General features: G+C 32.6%; 2 protein-coding genes across 3 annotated transcripts in view; one reads left to right on the top strand and one right to left on the bottom strand.

Annotated features, from left to right (window-relative positions):
* Window positions 1–293, bottom strand: part of LOC134686726 (intersectin-1-like) — a 62153-nt gene extending 61860 nt beyond the window's left edge. For both annotated transcript variants that reach the window (XM_063546431.1, XM_063546432.1), the window contains exon 1: window positions 128–293. The gene's annotated coding sequence lies outside the window, so the exon portion shown is untranslated. The remainder of the gene's footprint in view (window positions 1–127) is intronic.
* Window positions 290–19871, top strand: LOC134686537 (quinone oxidoreductase-like protein 1). The gene is made up of 11 exons (XM_063546204.1): window positions 290–375; window positions 2940–3023; window positions 6045–6122; window positions 7258–7345; window positions 7622–7657; window positions 11717–11785; window positions 14232–14413; window positions 15259–15322; window positions 16321–16419; window positions 17184–17317; window positions 19755–19871. Exons 2-11 carry the CDS (start codon window positions 2964–2966, stop codon window positions 19869–19871), a joined length of 927 nt encoding a protein of 308 aa, XP_063402274.1. The 5' UTR covers window positions 290–375; window positions 2940–2963.
* Window positions 19872–21135: the final 1264 nt, after the last annotated feature.

Here is a 21135-nt window from a genome sequence, read left to right on the forward strand (position 1 = left end):
TTTGGAACAGCTGTTGTGATTTAAATAGTGAATTTTATGTGGGATTGACTTGAAGCTTAAATATCAAACACTGAACCAGTCAAAAAACGGCCCATGAAAGATAAGTTATTTGGAAGCAAGTGCTTACATTAAATTAAAAAGAATCATTTCAAAGCTTCGTCACTACAAAACAGTAACACATGTCTTCCGTATATTTAGTGGTTGCAATCACGAAAGTAAAGGGAAAACATTTAAAATCCTAATTTTATGTTCTGCAGTGTACACCCCAACAAAACCGGAAACGAAATGCATTGTGGTCAAGAGGCGTGAGAAGAACTTCCGGTTTCGTTTTATCAGTTGTCTGCTAGAAATAGAATTGGGTTTATAACTCTGATGGTAATTCATAACACTTAACATTACCAAATATTTTTCAAACATGGAATATTCCAAAAATAACATTATCATTGACATTGTGGTGGTAAACTCCAGTAAACAAATAACACATCACTCATCAGCCTCAGCTACTGTTGACCAGTGATCATAGTGGGTCTCATTGGGGTCTAAGCGTGACGCGGGATTGCCGATTTTTTGTAAGCGTGACACGTGAAAGTCAAATTATTGTGCCGTGAAAACGGGAAATGAGGTCTTACGGGACCCGGGAATTGACAAAAAAATGAGAATTGCTTACATACGGTATATAGTGTAAGCGGGATACGGGAATCTGACAAAACAGTAAGCGGGATCCGGGATCGGAACCCCCCAATGAGACCCCCATCATAAGAATTATCAAAATACAAGATACTGATTTATGATAGGAAGGTTCAAATAAAGACAAAACCAAAACCTCATGCTTGTCCCGGGCTACATTTCTTTAAAAAGACGTAAACCAGGACTAACAATACACTTCAAAGTCAGCCCAGAGATTGTATAAAATTATGCGTTCATAGGATATTAATTACTATTAAATCAGATACAACTAGCTAGCGTATTCATGACTCCATGATCTCCAAGAATGACTTAGTAATAGCTTTTGTCCTTTTTCATTTAAAAAAATATTTATGATTGTATTTCTCGCGAACGAGCTTCAATCGTTTTTCCCTATTTCTATTTTCTGGGAAACTTGCCATTTTTTATTTCATGTGTTTTAGCTCAGAGCGGGCCAGGGCAGACTCAAAGCCCCCTTTACCACCCTCAGTAATGTTTAACTGTTTCTCTCAATTAAGTGCTAAAAAAATAGCCCCTTGAATTTGACAAAATAAAGTACCGGGGTAATAAAAAAATACCTAGCTCAATCTCTTAAGTTAATTTATCAGTATCAATTAAAAAAGTGTACATCAGAACTATCGAAGGGATACTTTGTTGTCTCCTGGTTGTCATATTAATAGAACGTTCCAGTGATTTATTTTAGGTCTGAATATTGGCCCCATTTCCAATTAGAAAAACCCAATTTTTTCCCAAATGAACACTGAAAATTCCCAATTTAATCAAGTTTCACAAATGATATCGGATATGTTCCTTACGTCGTAACAACATTCCCCTTCCCTTTCATAAATGTGACCTACCGAATTAGACTATTTACCGGATTTGTTATTTCATAAGCAACACGACAGGTGCCACATGTGAAGCAGAATCTGCTTACCCTTCTGGGGCACCTGAGATCACCCCTAGTTTTTGGTGGGGTTCATGTTGTTTATTCTTTAGTTTTCTATGTTGTATCATGTGTACTATCGTTTGTCTGTTTGTCCTTTTCATTTTTAGCCATGGCGTTGTCAGTTTATTTTCAATTTATGAGTTTGACCTTTCGTCCCTCTTTTATCATTCATATAAAAAAAAAACTATATATATTAAAATGCACCAAGAAAAAAAATGATTTGTTAAAATTGGTCATAATCATGATAATAGAAAATTAAAATTTTAAAAAATAACCTCATTAAACTTTGATAAAAAATAATTATTAATTTTTTCTCAATTCACATGTTATAGGACACATTTTCCCCATTGCCTATAGCCCAGGCCCCATTTGAAAAAGGTAGGAAAATCACTGCATTCCTAAGAGACAAGCCCAGCCGGGATGTTAGGTACCTGCAAGAAATAACAAGTTAGTAACCCAAAACAGGAATAGTTACGAAACTTTTAATTGCTTTAATGATATCCATTATGACTCTAAATATAAAAAAGAAGATAAGGTATGATTTCCAATGAGACAACTATCCACAAAAGACCAAAATGACACAGTAATTAACAACTATAGGTCACCGTACAGCCTTCAACAATAAGCAAAGCCCATACCGCACAGTCAGCTATAAACAATGATAAAAGGCCCTGATAAGACAATGTAAAACAATTCAAACAAGAAAATTAACCATGTTAAAGGCCTTATTTATGTAAAAAAATTAAACATTAAATTCTTGATATATCATCTCTAACCACAGTGGGTTTTTGAATTGGGTGTCAAATGTAGCAGGAGAGCATTGATTCTCATTCTCATTTGAAAATCACAATAATCTTGTTGGAGTCCTCTAGGACTCAAACCCAGGATCTACATTTGTAAATGTCAAATTGAGCTGACTGAGCATTAGCAGCTGTAGTTCTTAAATTTAATCAATTGAATACAGCTATTAAAGTATCTTAAAAAATGCCAGTGAAGCAATATCCTGTCACCCTTTGATATTTTAAGAATGAATGTTTTTATATCTTATATGCTTATATTTAGTGTTTAATTTGTGCCAAAAAATCCAAGCATCTTTTACTGAAATCCTATCTAAAGACTATAAACTTATGATGTTATTTCTTTATTTGTCTGAATCATACAAAGCTGTGATTCCAAGAAATACTTGAGTAATTTGTATTCAAGAAGTAACAGTTGCATATAATTTGTTCTTTTACCTAGCAAAAATAAAACAGAGGAAATAATAAAGCGTTTTTATTTTTACTGAAACTAACGTTTAATTTGTTTGCAGTTTATCAAAAGTTACTGATACAGAATGAAAGGAATTTATATCTTGAGTCCATTGAATCAGCAAAAATTTATATTGGATCAGGAGGTAACAATTTTAGATTTGTCTCCCTTTTTTTAGATCACCTTTCCTAAAAGGAAATGTGAGCTTTTCTCATCACTTGGCGTCTGTCGTTAACAATTTTTCAAACATCTTCTCTTCTGAAACTACTGAATGGATTTGGATGAAACTTAGCATGATTGTTTCTTTAATTATCCTGCACAAAGTTTGTCCTTCGATTTTTGATCCGTCCAAAAAACATGGCCGCCATTGCAAAAAATAGAACATAGGGGTAAAATGCAGTTTTTGGCTTATAACTCAAAAACCAAAGCATTTAGAGCAAATATGACATGAGGTAATATTGTTTATCAGGTCAAGATCTATCTGCCCAGAAATTTTCAGATGAATCAGACCACCCATTGTTAGGTTGCTGCCCCTAAATTGGTAATTTTAAGGAAATTTTACTGTTTTTGGTCATTATCTTGAATATCATTATAGATGGAGATAAACAGTACACAGCAATAATGTTCAGCAAAGTAAGATTTACAAATAAGTCAACATGACCAAAATGGTCAGTTGACCCCTTTAGGAGTTACTGCCCTTTATAGTCAATTTTTAACCATTTTTCGTAAATCTCCATGATCTTTTACAAAAATCTTCTCCTCTGAAACTACTGGGCCAAATTAATCCAAACTTGGTCACAAGCATCATTGATGTGTCTAGTTTAAAAGTTGTGTTTTTTTACCTGGCCAACCAACCAAGATGGCCGCCATGGCTAAAAATACAACATGGAGGTAAAATGTAGTTTTTGGTTATTACTCAAAACCAAAGCATTGAGAGCATTTATGACAAGAGGTAAAATTGTTTATCTGGTCAAGATTTATCTGCCCTGAAATTTTAAGATGAATGGGACAACCCATTGTTGGGTTGCTGCCCCTGAATTGGTAATTTTAAGGAAATTTTGCTTTTTTGGGATATTATCTTGAATATCATTATGGATAGAGATAAAATGTAAACAGCAAAAATGTTCAGCAAAGTAAGATTTACAAATAAGTCAACAGGACCAAAATGGTCAGTTGACCCCTTTAGAAGTTATTGCCCTTTATAGTCAATTTTTAAGTATTTTTCGTAAATCTTAGTTAACTTTTACAAAAATCTTCTCCTCTGAAACTCAAAACCAAAGCACTGAGAGCATTTATGACAAGGGGTAAAATTGTTTATCTGGTCAAGATTTATCTGCCCTGAAATTTTAAGATGAATGGGACAACCCGTTGTTGGGTTGCTGCCCCTGAATTGGTAATTTTAAGGAAATTTTGCTTTTTTGGGATATTATCTTGAATATCATTATGGATAGAGATAAAACGTAAACAGCAAAAATGTTCAGCAAAGTAAGATTTACAAATAAGTCAACAGGACCAAAATGGTCAGTTGACCCCTTTAGGAGTTATTGCCCTTTATAGTCAATTTTTAAGTATTTTTCGTAAATCTTAGTTAACTTTTACAAAAATTTTCTCCTCTGAAACTACTGGGCCAAATTTTACCAAACATAGCCAGAATCATAATTAGGCTATTTAGTTTAAAAATTGTGTTTTGTGACCGGGCAAATCAACCAAGATGGCCGCTACGGCTAAAAATAGAACATTAGGGTAAAATGCAGTTTTTGGCTTATAACTCAAAAACCAAAGCATTAAGAGCAAATCTGACAGGGAGTAAAATTGTTTATCTGGTCAAGATCTATCTGCCCTGAAATTTTTAGATGAATTGGACAACTTGTTGTTAGGTTGCTGCCCCTAAATTGGTAATTTTAAGGAAATTTTGCTGTTTTGGGTTATTATCTTGAATATTATTATAGATAGATTTACTGTAAACAGTAATAATATACAGCAATTTAAGACTAAAAAATAAGTCAAAATGACCAAAATGGTCAATTGACCCCATTAGAAGTTATTGTCCTTTATAATCAATTTTTAACAATTTTCATAAAATTTGTGAATTTTACTAACATTTTCCACTGTAACTACACGGACAAGTTCATTATAGATAGAGATAATTGTAAGCAGCAAGAATGTTCAGTAAAGTAAGATGTACAAACACATCACAATCACCTAAAAACAATTTTGTCATGAACTGTCTGCTTCCTTTGTTTAATTCACATATACCAAGGTGAGCGACACAGGCTCTTTAGAGCCTCTAGTTTTGGTTGTAATGCAACACTGTCATTTCTAGTAACAGGAACTGCTACCCATTTTTCCCTAGTTTGTGTAGATTTCGAGAAAAAAAAATAAGGAACACCAGTGGTACCCTATGGAAAATGCATTTCGAATAATTGCGCTCTTGTAACCAGGTTAGAAATTTAGATTTATCTCCCTTTTGACAAAATTTACCCTGGATCATGGGGTAAAAATTAAATATTTATCTCCACATCTTGACAAAATTTACCCTTGAGCATGGGGTAAAAATTTAATATTTATCTCCCCTTCTTGACAAAATTTACCCTGGATCATGGTGTAAAAATTTAATATTTATCTCTCCTTCTTGACAAAAATTATCCTGGATCATGAGGTAACAATTTAATATTTATCTCTCCTTAGTAAAACTACCCTGGTCAGGCGGTAGGAATTTTATATTTATCTCCCCCTTCTTCTTAGTAAAATTTACCCTTGACCAGGAGGTAAGAAATCCTGAGTAATTATGATTATTGAAACACAGCAATGTGCACACATGTTTTTAATGATTGATTCATATATGTATGTATGCTATTTTTAAAATTGCTAGATTTCTCCTATCATTATATTTGATAAAATTAAAACAGTATATGCACAGCACACATAAAAAGCAAAAAGCAGTGCTTTTATTGTGGTTCTTCAGTCTAAAGTCACAGTGAAACTTCAACAAGGAGGAAAACAACTCGATTGGGATTCTTTGCAAAATAATTCAGATAGACATTATTAGATGTTATACTACCATATATATGGCCTACAAGTTTATGAATTATATAATTGTACTACATGTATTAACTTTTCTAATTTGCAATTTTCTTCTGTTAAGCTAACATATACTTTTTTTCAGATAGAGAAACCAACTCCAGATAAATATGAGATTGTGGTCCATATTAAGTCTTGTGCTCTAGTTTGTCCAAATTGTAAGGTAAATATAAGTAAAATATCAATAATAAGTACATGTACTGGCATTACCAAATATATGTGGACTTTTGTTGTAATTATTGTGGTAATCAAAAGAAGGGTACCACATGTCAACATTGAAAAAACATTGGCATATTGAGGGGAAAATTCAGAAATATAGAAATCAAATTAAAAGATTGGCCATTTTGGTAAGTTTGCCAAATCAATGAATTTAAACTATTGATCTTCATTTTAGATATTCTGTATCGAAAGTAAAGTATTTTTTATGGCCTCGCAATGAAGTTGTTGGTGCCATATAGTTTAACCCTTGTCCCTAATTCTGTCATTCTGTAATTCCGTCATTCTGTCATTCCGCAACAAACCATTATAAAGAGTTTTTTTTCTAAATGCTTCAGATATTGGACTGATTTAAGGTATGTGAGTTAACCAAGATGAGTTACAGATCAAGTTTAAGTTTCGTTCCCCTCTGCTAATTTTTGATGAAATAACAGGCTTTGGACTTTGATAAATTGTTGAAAATCACAGTTATAATGACTTTTTTTCTAAACACTTTCAGATATTGGGCTGATTTTTTGTATGTGAGCTAACCATGATGAGTTACAGTTCAAGTTTAAGTTTCAGTCCGCTCGGCTAATTTTTGCTGTAATTTCAGGCTTTGGACTGATATATTTTTGAAAATCACAGTTTAATATACAGACCTTTTTTCTTAATGCTTTCAGATATTGGGTTTATTTTTGGTTTGTGAGCTAACAATAATGAGTTACTGATCAAGTTTGAGTTTCATTCCACTCTGCTAATTTTAGCCAAAATTATGGGCTTACAACTTTGAAAATTGATAATAATCACAGTTATACTGACTTTTTTGTCTATATGCCTCCATATTTTGAGCTGATTCTTGATATGTGAGACTACCATCATGTTTGTGTCCACATGTATTATTGAAATTGCAGATTTTTAAAACTTTTTGAGACATGGCTAATCATGTTGCTTTGACACATCTAGTTTTATACTTTAAGACCAAGATTATCATTATCATATTGTTATATAACATAATTTATATCTAACAATCAACAGCACTTTAGTCTAAGATATTTCTTCAGCAGCCAAAATAATCAGAAAATGTTATGTTTTTTTTCCAGGCATTAAATGAACTGTATAAAAAGAACCCCAGAGAGAAGTATATAGTTGGTCATGACATTGCCGGAGTGGTAGTAGATTTAGGAGAAGGTGTATCTAATGTTCATGTAGGAGACTCTGTTGTTGGTGAGTATATATAGTTGGTCATGACATTGCCGGAGTGGTAGTAGATTTAGGAGAAGGTGTATCTAATGTTCATGTAGGAGACTCTGTTGTTGGTGAGTATATATAGTTGGTCATGACATTGCCGGAGTGGTAGTAGATTTAGGAGAAGGTGTATCTAATGTTCATGTAGGAGACTCTGTTGTTGGTGAGTATATATAGTTGGTCATGACATTGCCGGAGTGGTAGTAGATTTAGGAGAAGGTGTATCTAATGTTCATGTAGGAGACTCGGTTGTTGGTGAGTATATATAGTTGGTCATGACATTGCTGGAGTGGTAGTAGACTTAGGAGAAGGTGTATCTAATGTTCATGTAGGAGACTCTGTTGTTGGTGAGTATATATAATTGGTCATGACATTGCCGGAGTGGTAGTAGACTTAGGAGAAGGTGTATCTAATGTTCATGTAGGAGACTCGGTTGTTGGTGAGTATATATAATTGGTCATGACATTGCTGGAGTGGTAGTAGACTTAGGAGAAGGTGTATCTAATGTTCATGTAGGAGACTCTGTTGTTGGTGAGTATATATAGTTGGTCATGACATTGCTGGAGTGGTAGTAGACTTAGGAGAAGGTGTATCTAATGTTCATGTAGGAGACTCTGTTGTTGGTGAGTATATATAGTTGGTCATGACATTGCCGGAGTGGTAGTAGATTTAGGAGAAGGTGTATCTAATGTTCATGTAGGAGACTCTGTTGTTGGTGAGTATATATAGTTGGTCATGACATTGCCGGAGTGGTAGTAGATTTAGGAGAAGGTGTATCTAATGTTCATGTAGGAGACTCTGTTGTTGGTGAGTATATATAGTTGGTCATGACATTGCCGGAGTGGTAGTAGACTTAGGAGAAGGTGTATCTAATGTTCATGTAGGAGACTCTGTTGTTGGTGAGTATATATAATTGGTCATGACATTGCCGGAGTGGTAGTAGATTTAGGAGAAGGTGTATCTAATGTTCATGTAGGAGACTCTGTTGTTGGTGAGTATATATAGTTGGTCATGACATTGCCGGAGTGGTAGTAGACTTAGGAGAAGGTGTATCTAATGTTCATGTAGGAGACTCTGTTGTTGGTGAGTATATATAATTGGTCATGACATTGCCGGAGTGGTAGTAGATTTAGGAGAAGGTGTATCTAATGTTCATGTAGGAGACTCTGTTGTTGGTGAGTATATATAGTTGGTCATGACATTGCTGGAGTGGTAGTAGACTTAGGAGAAGGTGTATCTAATGTTCATGTAGGAGACTCTGTTGTTGGTGAGTATATATAATTGGTCATGACATTGCCGGAGTGGTAGTAGACTTAGGAGAAGGTGTATCTAATGTTCATGTAGGAGACTCGGTTGTTGGTGAGTATATATAATTGGTCATGACATTGCTGGAGTGGTAGTAGACTTAGGAGAAGGTGTATCTAATGTTCATGTAGGAGACTCTGTTGTTGGTGAGTATATATAATTGGTCATGACATTGCCGGAGTGGTAGTAGATTTAGGAGAAGGTGTATCTAATGTTCATGTAGGAGACTCTGTTGTTGGTGAGTATATATAGTTGGTCATGACATTGCCGGAGTGGTAGTAGACTTAGGAGAAGGTGTATCTAATGTTCATGTAGGAGACTCTGTTGTTGGTGAGTATATATAATTGGTCATGACATTGCCGGAGTGGTAGTAGATTTAGGAGAAGGTGTATCTAATGTTCATGTAGGAGACTCTGTTGTTGGTGAGTATATATAGTTGGTCATGACATTGCCGGAGTGGTAGTAGACTTAGGAGAAGGTGTATCTAATGTTCATGTAGGAGACTCTGTTGTTGGTGAGTATATATAATTGGTCATGACATTGCTGGAGTGGTAGTAGACTTAGGAGAAGGTGTATCTAATGTTCATGTAGGAGACTCTGTTGTTGGTGAGTATATATAGTTGGTCATGACATTGCTGGAGTGGTAGTAGACTTAGGAGAAGGTGTATCTAATGTTCATGTAGGAGACTCTGTTGTTGGTGAGTATATATAATTGGTCATGACATTGCCGGAGTGGTAGTAGACTTAGGAGAAGGTGTATCTAATGTTCATGTAGGAGACTCGGTTGTTGGTGAGTATATATAATTGGTCATGACATTGCTGGAGTGGTAGTAGACTTAGGAGAAGGTGTATCTAATGTTCATGTAGGAGACTCGGTTGTTGGTGAGTATATATAATTGGTCATGACATTGCTGGAGTGGTAGTAGACTTAGGAGAAGGTGTATCTAATGTTCATGTAGGAGACTCTGTTGTTGGTGAGTATATATAATTGGTCATGACATTGCTGGAGTGGTAGTAGACTTAGGAGAAGGTGTATCTAATGTTCATGTAGGAGACTCGGTTGTTGGTGAGTATATATAGTTGGTCATGACATTGCCGGAGTGGAAGTAGACTTAGGAGAAGGTGTATCTAATGTTCATGTAGGAGACTCGGTTGTTGGTGAGTATATATAGTTGGTCATGACATTGCCGGAGTGGTAGTAGACTTAGGAGAAGGTGTATCTAATGTTCATGTAGGAGACTCTGTTGTTGGTGAGTATATATAGTTGGTCATGACATTGCCGGAGTGGTAGTAGACTTTGGAGAAGGTGTATCTAATGTTCATGTAGGAGACTCGGTTGTTGGTTAGTATATTTTTAATTCAAATATCTGAACTAAAATATTAGTTATGCAACATCCATGTGACACATACTTTTATCTGTGACCAGGGACTAAACTTAACGCTCGCCCAGTCGCCCAAGTGACCAGATTTTCGGCTGGGCGAATATATTTCGTCATCATGATCGCCCAGCTGACGACTGTAAAAAAATTAAAGTAAATCTGGCCCCTAGACAAAAACAGTTAAGTTTAGTCCCTGTGTGACATCACCCTACCGCTAAGTCAGGTCTGGTAACTGAACGACAACCTCTGTAATTCTGTAGTGTCCGACCAGAAGACCTCTGCCACAGTTCCAGACCTAGTTTTATTTTTTTAAATGATTTATTGTGTGTGAAATTACTACCTTCACAAAGAAAATAATCAGATTTTTGCATCAAATCAAAATTACAATTATATACTTAAAAATATGTTTGCTGTATGATAAGTTTATTATATCCACTTACTTTTACTATAACCATCTCACACTTGTGTAATGGAAATCATATCAAGATAACTAATGAATATATATATATATAACTTTGTTACCTTGTTCAGTTCAGTTCATATCAACATGTATTTAAGATACAAAAGACAAAACAAAATAGTTTTCTTTTCTACATGACCATCTGGATTTTTTTGGATGTATATAGTAGATGTATTCACTAAACCTTTAAATAGACTTATTAAGAAGGGATATAGTTACGATACTGTTGTCAGGTCATTAAAGATTGCATATTTTGGCGTTAATATTGATTCACTTGTAGGGTCTTTGAATCGGAACTAAACACATTTATTTAAAAACCAGTTGTTGGCATGACACGGGTTATGTTCTTCTCATATATGTTATGATGGTATGATACTAAACCCCTAACGGGAAGGCTTGTGTCTGATATTCATATGATGAAATCATAATCTTTCAATCAGTTTAATTGAAGTCTGTAGTTGGAGCTGGTTATTTATGTATTATTGTCATTTTGTTTATTTTCTTTGGTTACATCTTCTGATATCATACTCGGACTTCTCTTGAACTGAATTTTAATGTGCATATTGTTATGAGTTTACTTTTCTGCATTGGCAAGATGTATAGGGGAGGGTTGAGATCTCATAAACATGTTTAACCCCACCGCATTTTTGCGTCTGTCCAAGTCAGGAGCCTCTCACCTTTGTTAGTCTTGTATTATTTTTAATTTTAGTTTCTTGTGTACAATTTGGAGTTGAGTATTTAGTTTTTTATGGGGCCAGCTGAAGGATGCCTTCAGGTGCGGGAATTTCTTGCTGCATTGAAGACCTGTTGGTGACCTTCTGCTGTTGTTTGCTTTATGGTCGGGTTGTTGTCTCTTTGACACATACCCCATTTCCATTCTCAATTTTACAGTAGAAGTGTTTTCTATTAAAGATGATATGCATCAATTTCAAAACTATATAAAAAAAAAAAGCTAGCTAATTAAAGGCAAAAAATATTAATATTCATTGATTGAATCAAACCATCAAACCTACGAAAAAAAAGTTTGCCAGTTACTTTCTGCAGAACATGGTACATATTCATTCTCATTATTTACAATGATAATGATTTTGGACTTTCAGTACTTGATACTACATCAGTATATTTATTTCTTACTGTTTATATATTTATTTACTGTATACATACTTTCAGGAATAATACCTGTAGACAGTTACTATCCAGGATGTGGAGAGTTTTGTTGTGTGTCAGAATATGATGTGGGTAGGTGGAATTTGACTGACAACATATATATATATATATGTAATCAGCAATAAGTGAAATTAGGCATTAAGCTTAAATCCTAGGCAATAAGCTAACGCCTAGGCATTAAGTTATTGGCTGAAATTTTCAGGCATTAAGCTTATTACCTGAAATTTGATGATGATTATTCATCCTATTGCCGAATATAATTTTAGGCAATAAGTAAACTATGAAATAATGCTAATTTGGTGATTTATTCTTGATATAAATTCATTTCTTAATTATCTTTCTAATATTACATTTATGAATATACATTCATTTGACAGATCTTCAAATTTAGTATACTAAGTTTATTAAAAAGAATTTTAAACAGCTAAAACAGAATTAACTCAAACATTTTTCATGTGTTGCTGTATTACAAAATATTAAAAAGATTTTAAAAAAGTGATTGTATGCAATTAAAAAAGGGGAAATATTCTATAGAGTAATTATAATATTACTTCGAAAATTTGTACACATCACTAGTCGAGCTGGTTTGAACAAGGATTTGTATAGTATACAAATCCTTGGTTTGAACTGGTCAAAAGTAGACAAAATTAACATGATTAAGATAGTATTTTTTGCTCACACCATTTTCCAAATTTATTTGATAACAGTTTTAAAAGAAGATTTAAACACAAATTTCCATCAATTTTTCATATTTATATTATTATTTGATGCGTTTAAATATAAATAACATATTTTATTAGTCGTGATGTTATTTGCGGTCTCTTTGGGAGAGTTATCTCATTGGCAATCATACCACATCTTCTTTTTTATAATTTAAGATGACACTTGGCCCTGTAGTTTTGCATTGGTAAAATACTATTTTTTTCTTTTGCTCATACATGTATTCAAACGTGTGTTAATTGCAGTAATAAAATAAAATAGTTGAAGTACTCAGTATTTATATGAAAGTTGCATGAGATTTGAATTTGAACTTTCAAGTATGAAACCGTGACAATTCAAATTCAGTGCCTTCAAAGCATATAATGATTTTACCGATTAACGTAAGGGTACCCAAATTGCACCGAGTACCCAAATTGCACCTATTTAGAAAAAAATAGCAACAAAAATCTTACAAGATTTCCTAGAGACTAAACAATTTGTATTTTTATGATTTGATACTATGCACGTCTCCCAACATAGGTAAACATATTCAGATATACTCAAAACGTTCACAGTATTTATCAACAGATGGACTGTTTACTGAAAAAACAAAATGTGCGAAAACGTCACCATGCGACGTCATCAAAACGTCATCTTTTTAAGATTAGCAAATACAATATATTACAACTATCCATTTCGTAAAATATGAAGAGTAAGCATGGACAAATATCCAATTGTTCAAAATATTTGAAGAAATTAAACAAAAGCCCGGTTATTAGACTTTTGACGATGTGAATCTAAGCATGGATGCAATTTGGGTACTCCTCATTACAGAATCATGGATAGTCTGGAGGTTGATTCAAACCCATTTTTCAATGACTCAATATGGATTAAAATCTAAATTGGTGTACTTATACAATCAAGAAGGATAGGGCTACAAAATAAACACAGTATGGACATTTTTTTCTTGATCATAAAAAAACGTAGGTGAAAAAAACTGTCAAAATAGGTGCAATTTGAGTACTGTCACGTTATATATTTAATTTGAACTATTTACAATTAGTTTGTTCAATTCTTATATAAAACGTAGTTATATTTTTGACTTGTGTTTTGTTTCAAAGATTTTAAATGTACAATTAAAATATCAAACTTATTTTAATTCAAAACTAATAGTTATTTTCTAATATTTAATTGGGTTTTTTAATTAAAGTTATTTTTTTAATTTGATACAATATTTATATAAGCTTAATGCCTAATTTCACTTATTGCTGCTAACATATACACTATTTGTAAGAGTTTCAGAAATAGGAAGAAAAGCAAAGTTCTGTTTAGTTTTTGTTATGTTTCTCAGCAATATAACAAATAACAAAAGAACAAAACTGGTAATGTTTTTAAAGCTTTTTAATCTACATAGTTGTACTTGATTTTTTTTAAACTAAATTTATTTATGTGGTAGCCACAAAAATGGAAATTTTGTCAGACATTTATTCCCTGAAAAATTAATCAATTTTATCATTTCTTGTTATTTGCTTCATTTTATTTTGTAAATTTGATATAAACATTTCAAGAGAATGTGACCTGGCATTGGAAAATACTTTAGTAATTACTGTAAATTCAGAAATTATTGTGTGCATTTATTATTTTGATTTTGTCAGTTTAGACTTTAATGCAATTTTAATTTTTATGATTTATCATATAAAATATTTTAAAATGGGAGTTTAAATTATTGTGTTTGCAACTCTGTTGCGTTTTTTGCAATAATAAAAACCTCACATTAATTTCTGAATTTACAGTTTTATTTTGTTTTCCGTATATTCAGTAAAGAAACCTGAGAGATTGAGTTTTGAAGATGCAGCAGCTGGGATTGGCGACTGTGTGAAGGCATACACAGCTTTGTTTTATCAAGCCAGAGTCTGTTCAGGAGATACAGTCCTTGTTATAGATGGAGCTACACCATTTGGACATATCGTCATTCAGCTAGCTACACAATGGGGAGCCAAGGTTAATATAAAACAAGTCACAATATATTTTTTTCTTACTGCAGAATGCATCCAGTGTGTAGGTAATACCTTTGGTGAGCTTGCTTGCTAGCTGAATCTTGAAGTCATTATTAAGTTTTGTAAACTACCCTCCAATAAGAGTTGACTAGTCCGACAGATATCCAATCTATCTATCTGTCTGTAGGACAAACCATTTTCAATGGAGGATGGTATACTTACCCTAATAATGACTTCACAGTTCAGTTAACAAGCAAGCTAACCAAATATTGTACCTTTATCTACACACTCCAGGCATACTGCTGTAAGAATTTATTATTTACAGTTAACAAGTGGGGATTTTTTCAGTGAATGCTAGTGATTCATTCATAAATTCTCTTACATTAACTAGATATTATGTATACTGAATGAACTTGTTTTAATGTGGTTCACACAAAACTAACAAAGATAAAGTTTGAATTAAATCACATCATGTGAAATTTAATTGCTAAAAATACCTTATTTTTTATTTTATTTTATTTTTTTCAATTTTGAAGTTAATCACATCATGTGAAATTTAATTGCTAAACATACCTTAGTTTTTATTTTATTTTATTTTTTTCAATTTTGAAGTTAATCACATCATGTGAAATTTAATTGCTAAAAATACCTTAGTTTTTATTTTATTTTTTCAAAGGTCATTTGCTTGTTTTCTTTTTCAAGCGTGATAATTTTCTATAGCATGATTTAATAACAGATAGAACCACAAATTCCCTTTGTTTAATTGAATCCAGACCATCCTGTATGTTTTTAATGAAATGATATTGATTTGTGTGCTTCATTTTAATTCATTTTCTTGTTACCCTTTAGGTTATAACTACAGCTAGTAGTCAGGATGAACAAATGTTTCTAGAGAAAGTTAACCCACCAGTAGGTAAGTCAAATTACTGTAGTCATTTATATCTAAGATTTTTCAAAATAGGTTTATATTGAGTAAGGTTCATCATAGATATAAGAAAATGTGGTATGAATGCCAATGAGACAACTCTCCATCAAAGTGACAATTTGTAAAAAGTAAACCATAATAGGTCAAAGTATGGCCTTCAACACAGACCCTTGGCTCACACTGAATAGCAAGTTATAATGGGCCCTAAAAATGACTAGTGTAATACCATTTAAACAGGAAAACTAATGGTCTTATCTATATGTATTACTTAAACAGGGTTCAAAATTTATTTTTTGACAACCATAACCACATTGTTTTACTTTATATCTGAAAAAAAATATTTCTTTTGGTGATAGTTGATGTCATACCTGCCAACTGTCACAATTTGCGGGTGATTTCCCTCATGGAGGCTCCCAAATTGAAATTTTGAAAGAGCAATTTTGTCCACAATTTTAAACAAAACAGTTAATTTCACAATCACTCTAGGCTTATAAGAACATGAAGAAGCCAAAAAAACAACATTTAAATGTATTTGGAGGCCCCCTGGAAGGTTTCTTTAAAGGACTATGACAGCCACCCATGGGCATTTTGAAAAGTTGGCAGGTGTGTGATGTTAATTTTATTGCTAACTAATATTAGTCTATCACTTTTGGGTTTTAAACCAACTTTTATAAAAAGTGAAATGAGATATTGATGTTAAATTTGTTGTTTTTTTCGATGCATTTCTTTTGTTTCCTTTCCTTCCGCATGGTTTTTGTCTTCCAACTTGCACTATGCCATTGTCAAATTTCTAATGTCTGCTATTAGAAAATGGAATTACCAAAATTCAACGTGAGTACATCCCTAAAAAATTTGATAAAATAAACCTTTTTCTTTTAAAAGAATGCTTATGTTCATACCTTTTAAAGCCAATCATGTACATAATACATATTCATCTTTTTTGCTTAATTTTAACAATCATATGACTTCAAGAACCTCTTTTACAGCTCAGATTATTGACATAGAGAAGAGAAGTAATATATTGGTGAGCAGTGTGATGGAAGAGACAGGAGGCGTTGGTGTGGATGTAGTTATAGATAATGGAGGTAAGGGAAGAAGATTTTCATACTTTCAAATTTTATTTTCCATTTTAAGAGATGTTAATTGTTAAGTAACACAGGAATAATTATTTGTGATTAATAGTTTCAAGATAGAAAATATGAAAAAGTACTCTTGACTTCATTATATTCTCAAGAAATTATTAATTGATTGTATGTCTAGAGGACTTTACCAGGTACATGTATCAGAAATACTTAAAATATATGAGGGGGGGATAGGAGGGGTCCTGATTCCGAAATCCCGGGCTTAAAAACACGAAATCCCAAGGTCCTGAATTTAAATAAAGTAAATCCAGATGTCCCAAAATTCGAAAAACAAGAATTCCTAAATCCCGAAAGGGTCAATCCCGAAATCCTGAGCTTAAAAACACCCAATCTCGGAGTCCCGATAAAGGTCCTATCCCCCCTCATATATGTGTTATGGTCCAGGAAACAGATCCAGGATTATTTCACTGTGTATGATTATCTCCCTTTGCCAATGAAACTTGACCTACCAATGATTTATACCTGGTAATTAAGTTTTCTTTGTCAATTACAACTGCATTATATGTTTTTCTGATACATATTTAAAGTTTAACTTATGATGTGCCTATAATTTTAAGATTCTCATCTTGCATGCACATTGGTGATAACAAATAAGTCATTAGCAAGTTTTGGGGTTATATGATTTCTACTTGCTGAATGAACTGAAAAGGAATATATTCAAATAAAATTGCAGATAAATTAATAATTCTATTTGCATTTTTTTTAAGTGAGAATGTTTACTCAAGATGAGGATAAACGAGAAATTGAGGAGAAAAGAAAATATCCTGTCCTTCATAAGCATGATGTCATATCCTGTTTGGGAATGTCTGGGAAATGGATCACAAGCCAAAGTGACTTGCAGGTATTTTAGTTACTGCCAAAATATTATCAAGATGTATTTAATTATTTAAACTTTTGATGATGACTGGTTCACCTTGAAAACAGTAGCTAACAGTTTCTCTCCTGGTCTTTTGTAGAATGCTACCATGGGCCACCATGCAATGGGTCTTCAATGCAGCAGGTCCGAGAACACAATTAATTCGTAGTGCATTTCTTTTAGAACATAAATGAAAATAAAAAAAATCCCACCTGCGCTTTCCCAATGAATTTTTTACAGTGTGTTGTACTACTTTTGGGACAAATTATATCAAAATTATAGAAAACTTCATCGCCTCTAACTCAAAATATGGACAATTTTGTGTTTAGGGTGTCTTGAAATCTTTTGACAGCTTCCGAAGTGCTAATTTTTAACCTTTTTCAGCTAGACCAAATCACTACTTTCCTGTAAAATTCTGGACCCAATTTTTTACAGTGTAATTTCACCCCCCTACTTACAATTTGAGGCATTAAACTCGGAGAAATAAATTTGGAAGGGGTATAAAAATTATTGGCAAGTAACCCACTGTTAACACTAGGGACTATATTCGTGAACAACGAAAATCAAGGGACGACAATTGTGGTCTCGGACCTAATAGGATAGAAAGAGTTGACAAATCTTAAAAAAACTTGGTATGACCAAAGCTTAATTAATTATAACACTGCTTGCAAAGTTTCATAACAATAGGATATATATTATAGACACTATGTTAAATTCTATACTCATCTTTGCGTGTTAAATTTTGACGTTAAAATTGAAAAATTTCAACTATCAACATTTTGGGCTTTGAAAATTAAAATGTTGCAAAAAAATACTTTTCAAATGCCCTAATATATCATTTATTATGTACTAAAAGCAATAGAGTACTCATTTGATTTATCAGACTTAGCATAATTATTCAAAAGTCAAATTTATATCAGCCTGGGCCTAAAATTTGAGGTTTTTCAATGAAAGGGGGCCTTACATGAAGATGTAATATATTCCAGCAAATTTAAATTGGTGAAGCTTTTTGGTTATAAATAATCCTTACATATGTATTGAATGTACTTTAAATAGAAAGAAAAGTTACAAATAGCATATCATATTACTTTAAAAGGGTCTTAAGCCAAGCAAGACTGGAAAAAGATAAGGGTCAATTTAAGCCGTGCCACATATTTACATTAAAAAATGCATATTGAGGCTATCAGAAATAAAAAATTGTGCCCTTTTTGTCATTTCTATACTCATGTGACATGATACAACAAATCTGAGCACAAAAAGGCTCTTGCAATTAACTTTTCTTACAGACAGTATGGTCTGATACAAAGATTTTTGCCTTTTTAATGAAAAACTTGAATGCAATTTTAGTCTCAACAGGCTTATATTTAAACCACTTGCTATCCTACAGAAGAAAAGAAAGATATTATGTGAAATGGAACAGGTACATTAGACATTGTAAAGTGCTTTTGATACAAATTTAGTGAGGTCTTTATTATAGACTTCAAATTTTATGTACCAAGAACCCCACTTTTGACTTCATCCAAACAGGACGTTAGACAAGGGTCATTTATACAACACATTTTGTACATATTATCTGAAATAACCTTCTTTTCTGTAGATTCTGAGTTCATAAACAAGTAAAAGTACTAGATAAAGGCATATAAACACAAGTATTGACACATGAAAACCTGTTAGATAGAAAGTCAGGATGCCATGTATGCATCAATATTGAAAAAGCCTTGAAATGCCTATTTTGACCATAAAATGCCAAAGTTGGTCATTTTTGCAGAAATTCTATAAAATAAAAGTTTAAATCCTTTAGTTTCATGCTATTTGACAAAGTGACACCACCAAATCATTTAGGGAAGTTGTCAAAGTACAGATTCTATATTTACAGACTTCACCTCTTAGGTCCGAGAACACAATTAATTCGTAGTGCATTTCTTTTAGAACATAAATGAAAATAAAAAAAATCCCACCTGCACTTTCCCAATGAATTTTTTACAGTGTGTTGTACTACTTTTGGGACAAATTATATCAAAATTATAGAAAACTTCATCGCCTCTAACTCAAAATATGGACAATTTTGTGTTTAGGGTGTCTTGAAATCTGTTGACAGCTTCCGAAGTGCTAATTTTTAACCTTTTTCAGCTAGACCAAATCACTACTTTCCTGTAAAATTCTGGACCCAAATTTTTTTACAGTGTAATTTCACCCCCCTACTTACAATTTGAGGCATTAAACTCGGAGAAATAAATTTGGAAGGGGTATAAAAATTATTGGCAAGTAACCCACTGTTAACACTAGGGACTATATTCGTGAACAACGAAAATCAAGGGACGACAATTGTGGTCTCGGACCAGCAAGAAAATTCCACACCATGAGATGGTTTTAAACTTATATAACAAGTGTATTAAAATGTTTGATATCTGTTTTTTTGCAGCTTGATCCACCAGATAGCCAGCAGTTATTTCTACGAGGTGCTAGTGTTAACTTTCTATTTGAAAACATGTGGACCTTGTCATATGCCCAGCATGGAAGATACCAGCGTATCCTTTAATATAGAAATAAAGAAAAGATTGGTCGATGCATATAAAGATATAATACGATGTGGTGAGACAACTCTCTATCCAAGTCATAATTTGTAAAAGTTAACTTTTATATAGTTCCTTCAAAATCAAATCGTATCATAGAAAATTTTTATGAATTGCTGTGAAAAAGTAATATTCATCAATTAAATCAGGTGCTAAGAATATTAAAAGAATTTCAATAGTAGCTTATTGCCTTATGCGTTTGTAAGTTAATGCATAACATTTAGGTCAAGAGGGTTGCTCATATAAATGGTTGAAGAATGGTATAAAAATGAAAGATTGTGCTAGTTAAATAAAAAAAAATCATAATTAAGATATTTATAGTAAAAATTTTAATTTTACTGTGAATTCATTATAATTTGTTGGATACCAATTTTTGTGGGTTTCGTTGGTACATGTGAACCACAAATTCAAATGTTCAACGAATATCATATTTTTACTAGGCTTTTTCTACAGAGATTTGCAAATCCACGAATTCAAATATCCACGAATATGCAAGTTTTCAGCAATCCACGAAATATACCCACCAAAATAAATGAATCCACAGTATTGAAAATATATGTAATACATAAAAAAGAATAATTGGGTTAAATTGCACTACTATGCATATATGATTCCTTAGTTATTTATAGATATTCTTCAGGATGCTATTAACAAACTGGAGAGAGGAATAGTAAAGTAAGTGGTTTTTTATAGTTCTGTCATCTTTGTGCTTGTTGTTAAACTATGAAGTTATAGTTTCATGGTTTAATTATTTTTGCTATCATGTAAGTTCTTTAAACAAAAATGCTCTCATCTTTTTATACTTTAAAATTTAAAAAAAAAAATCACAGTGTAAGTAAATATTTCAAATATAGATGCCTTAAAAGTATGTCTCTTGATACAAGTACTTGTACTTTCATGTGTAAATAAATTAATTGGTGAAAAACAGCTACCATTACAATGGTCTGTTATAATTCTAATACAGGCCCCAGTGGCTGAGTGGCCTAAATTATCAACATGAAATAGCACAATAAAGTTGAAAGTGGCTTTAAACACCAATCAATTAATCAATTAATATTATTCTATGGTGATTCAAATTAACAAGTTTAATTTATTGCTACAAATTTTCCTGCCAAAGGTTGTGTTTCCCTCTTGGCAAATAAAAAAATCAATAAATTACACAACACAAAAATGAAGCATTAAAGGCACAGTGGTCATAAGCAGATTATGAGCATGATAAGTTAATTATTA

This window comes from Mytilus trossulus, chromosome 10, assembly GCF_036588685.1.
Source record: "Mytilus trossulus isolate FHL-02 chromosome 10, PNRI_Mtr1.1.1.hap1, whole genome shotgun sequence".
Taxonomy (NCBI): Eukaryota; Metazoa; Mollusca; class Bivalvia; order Mytilida; family Mytilidae; genus Mytilus; species Mytilus trossulus.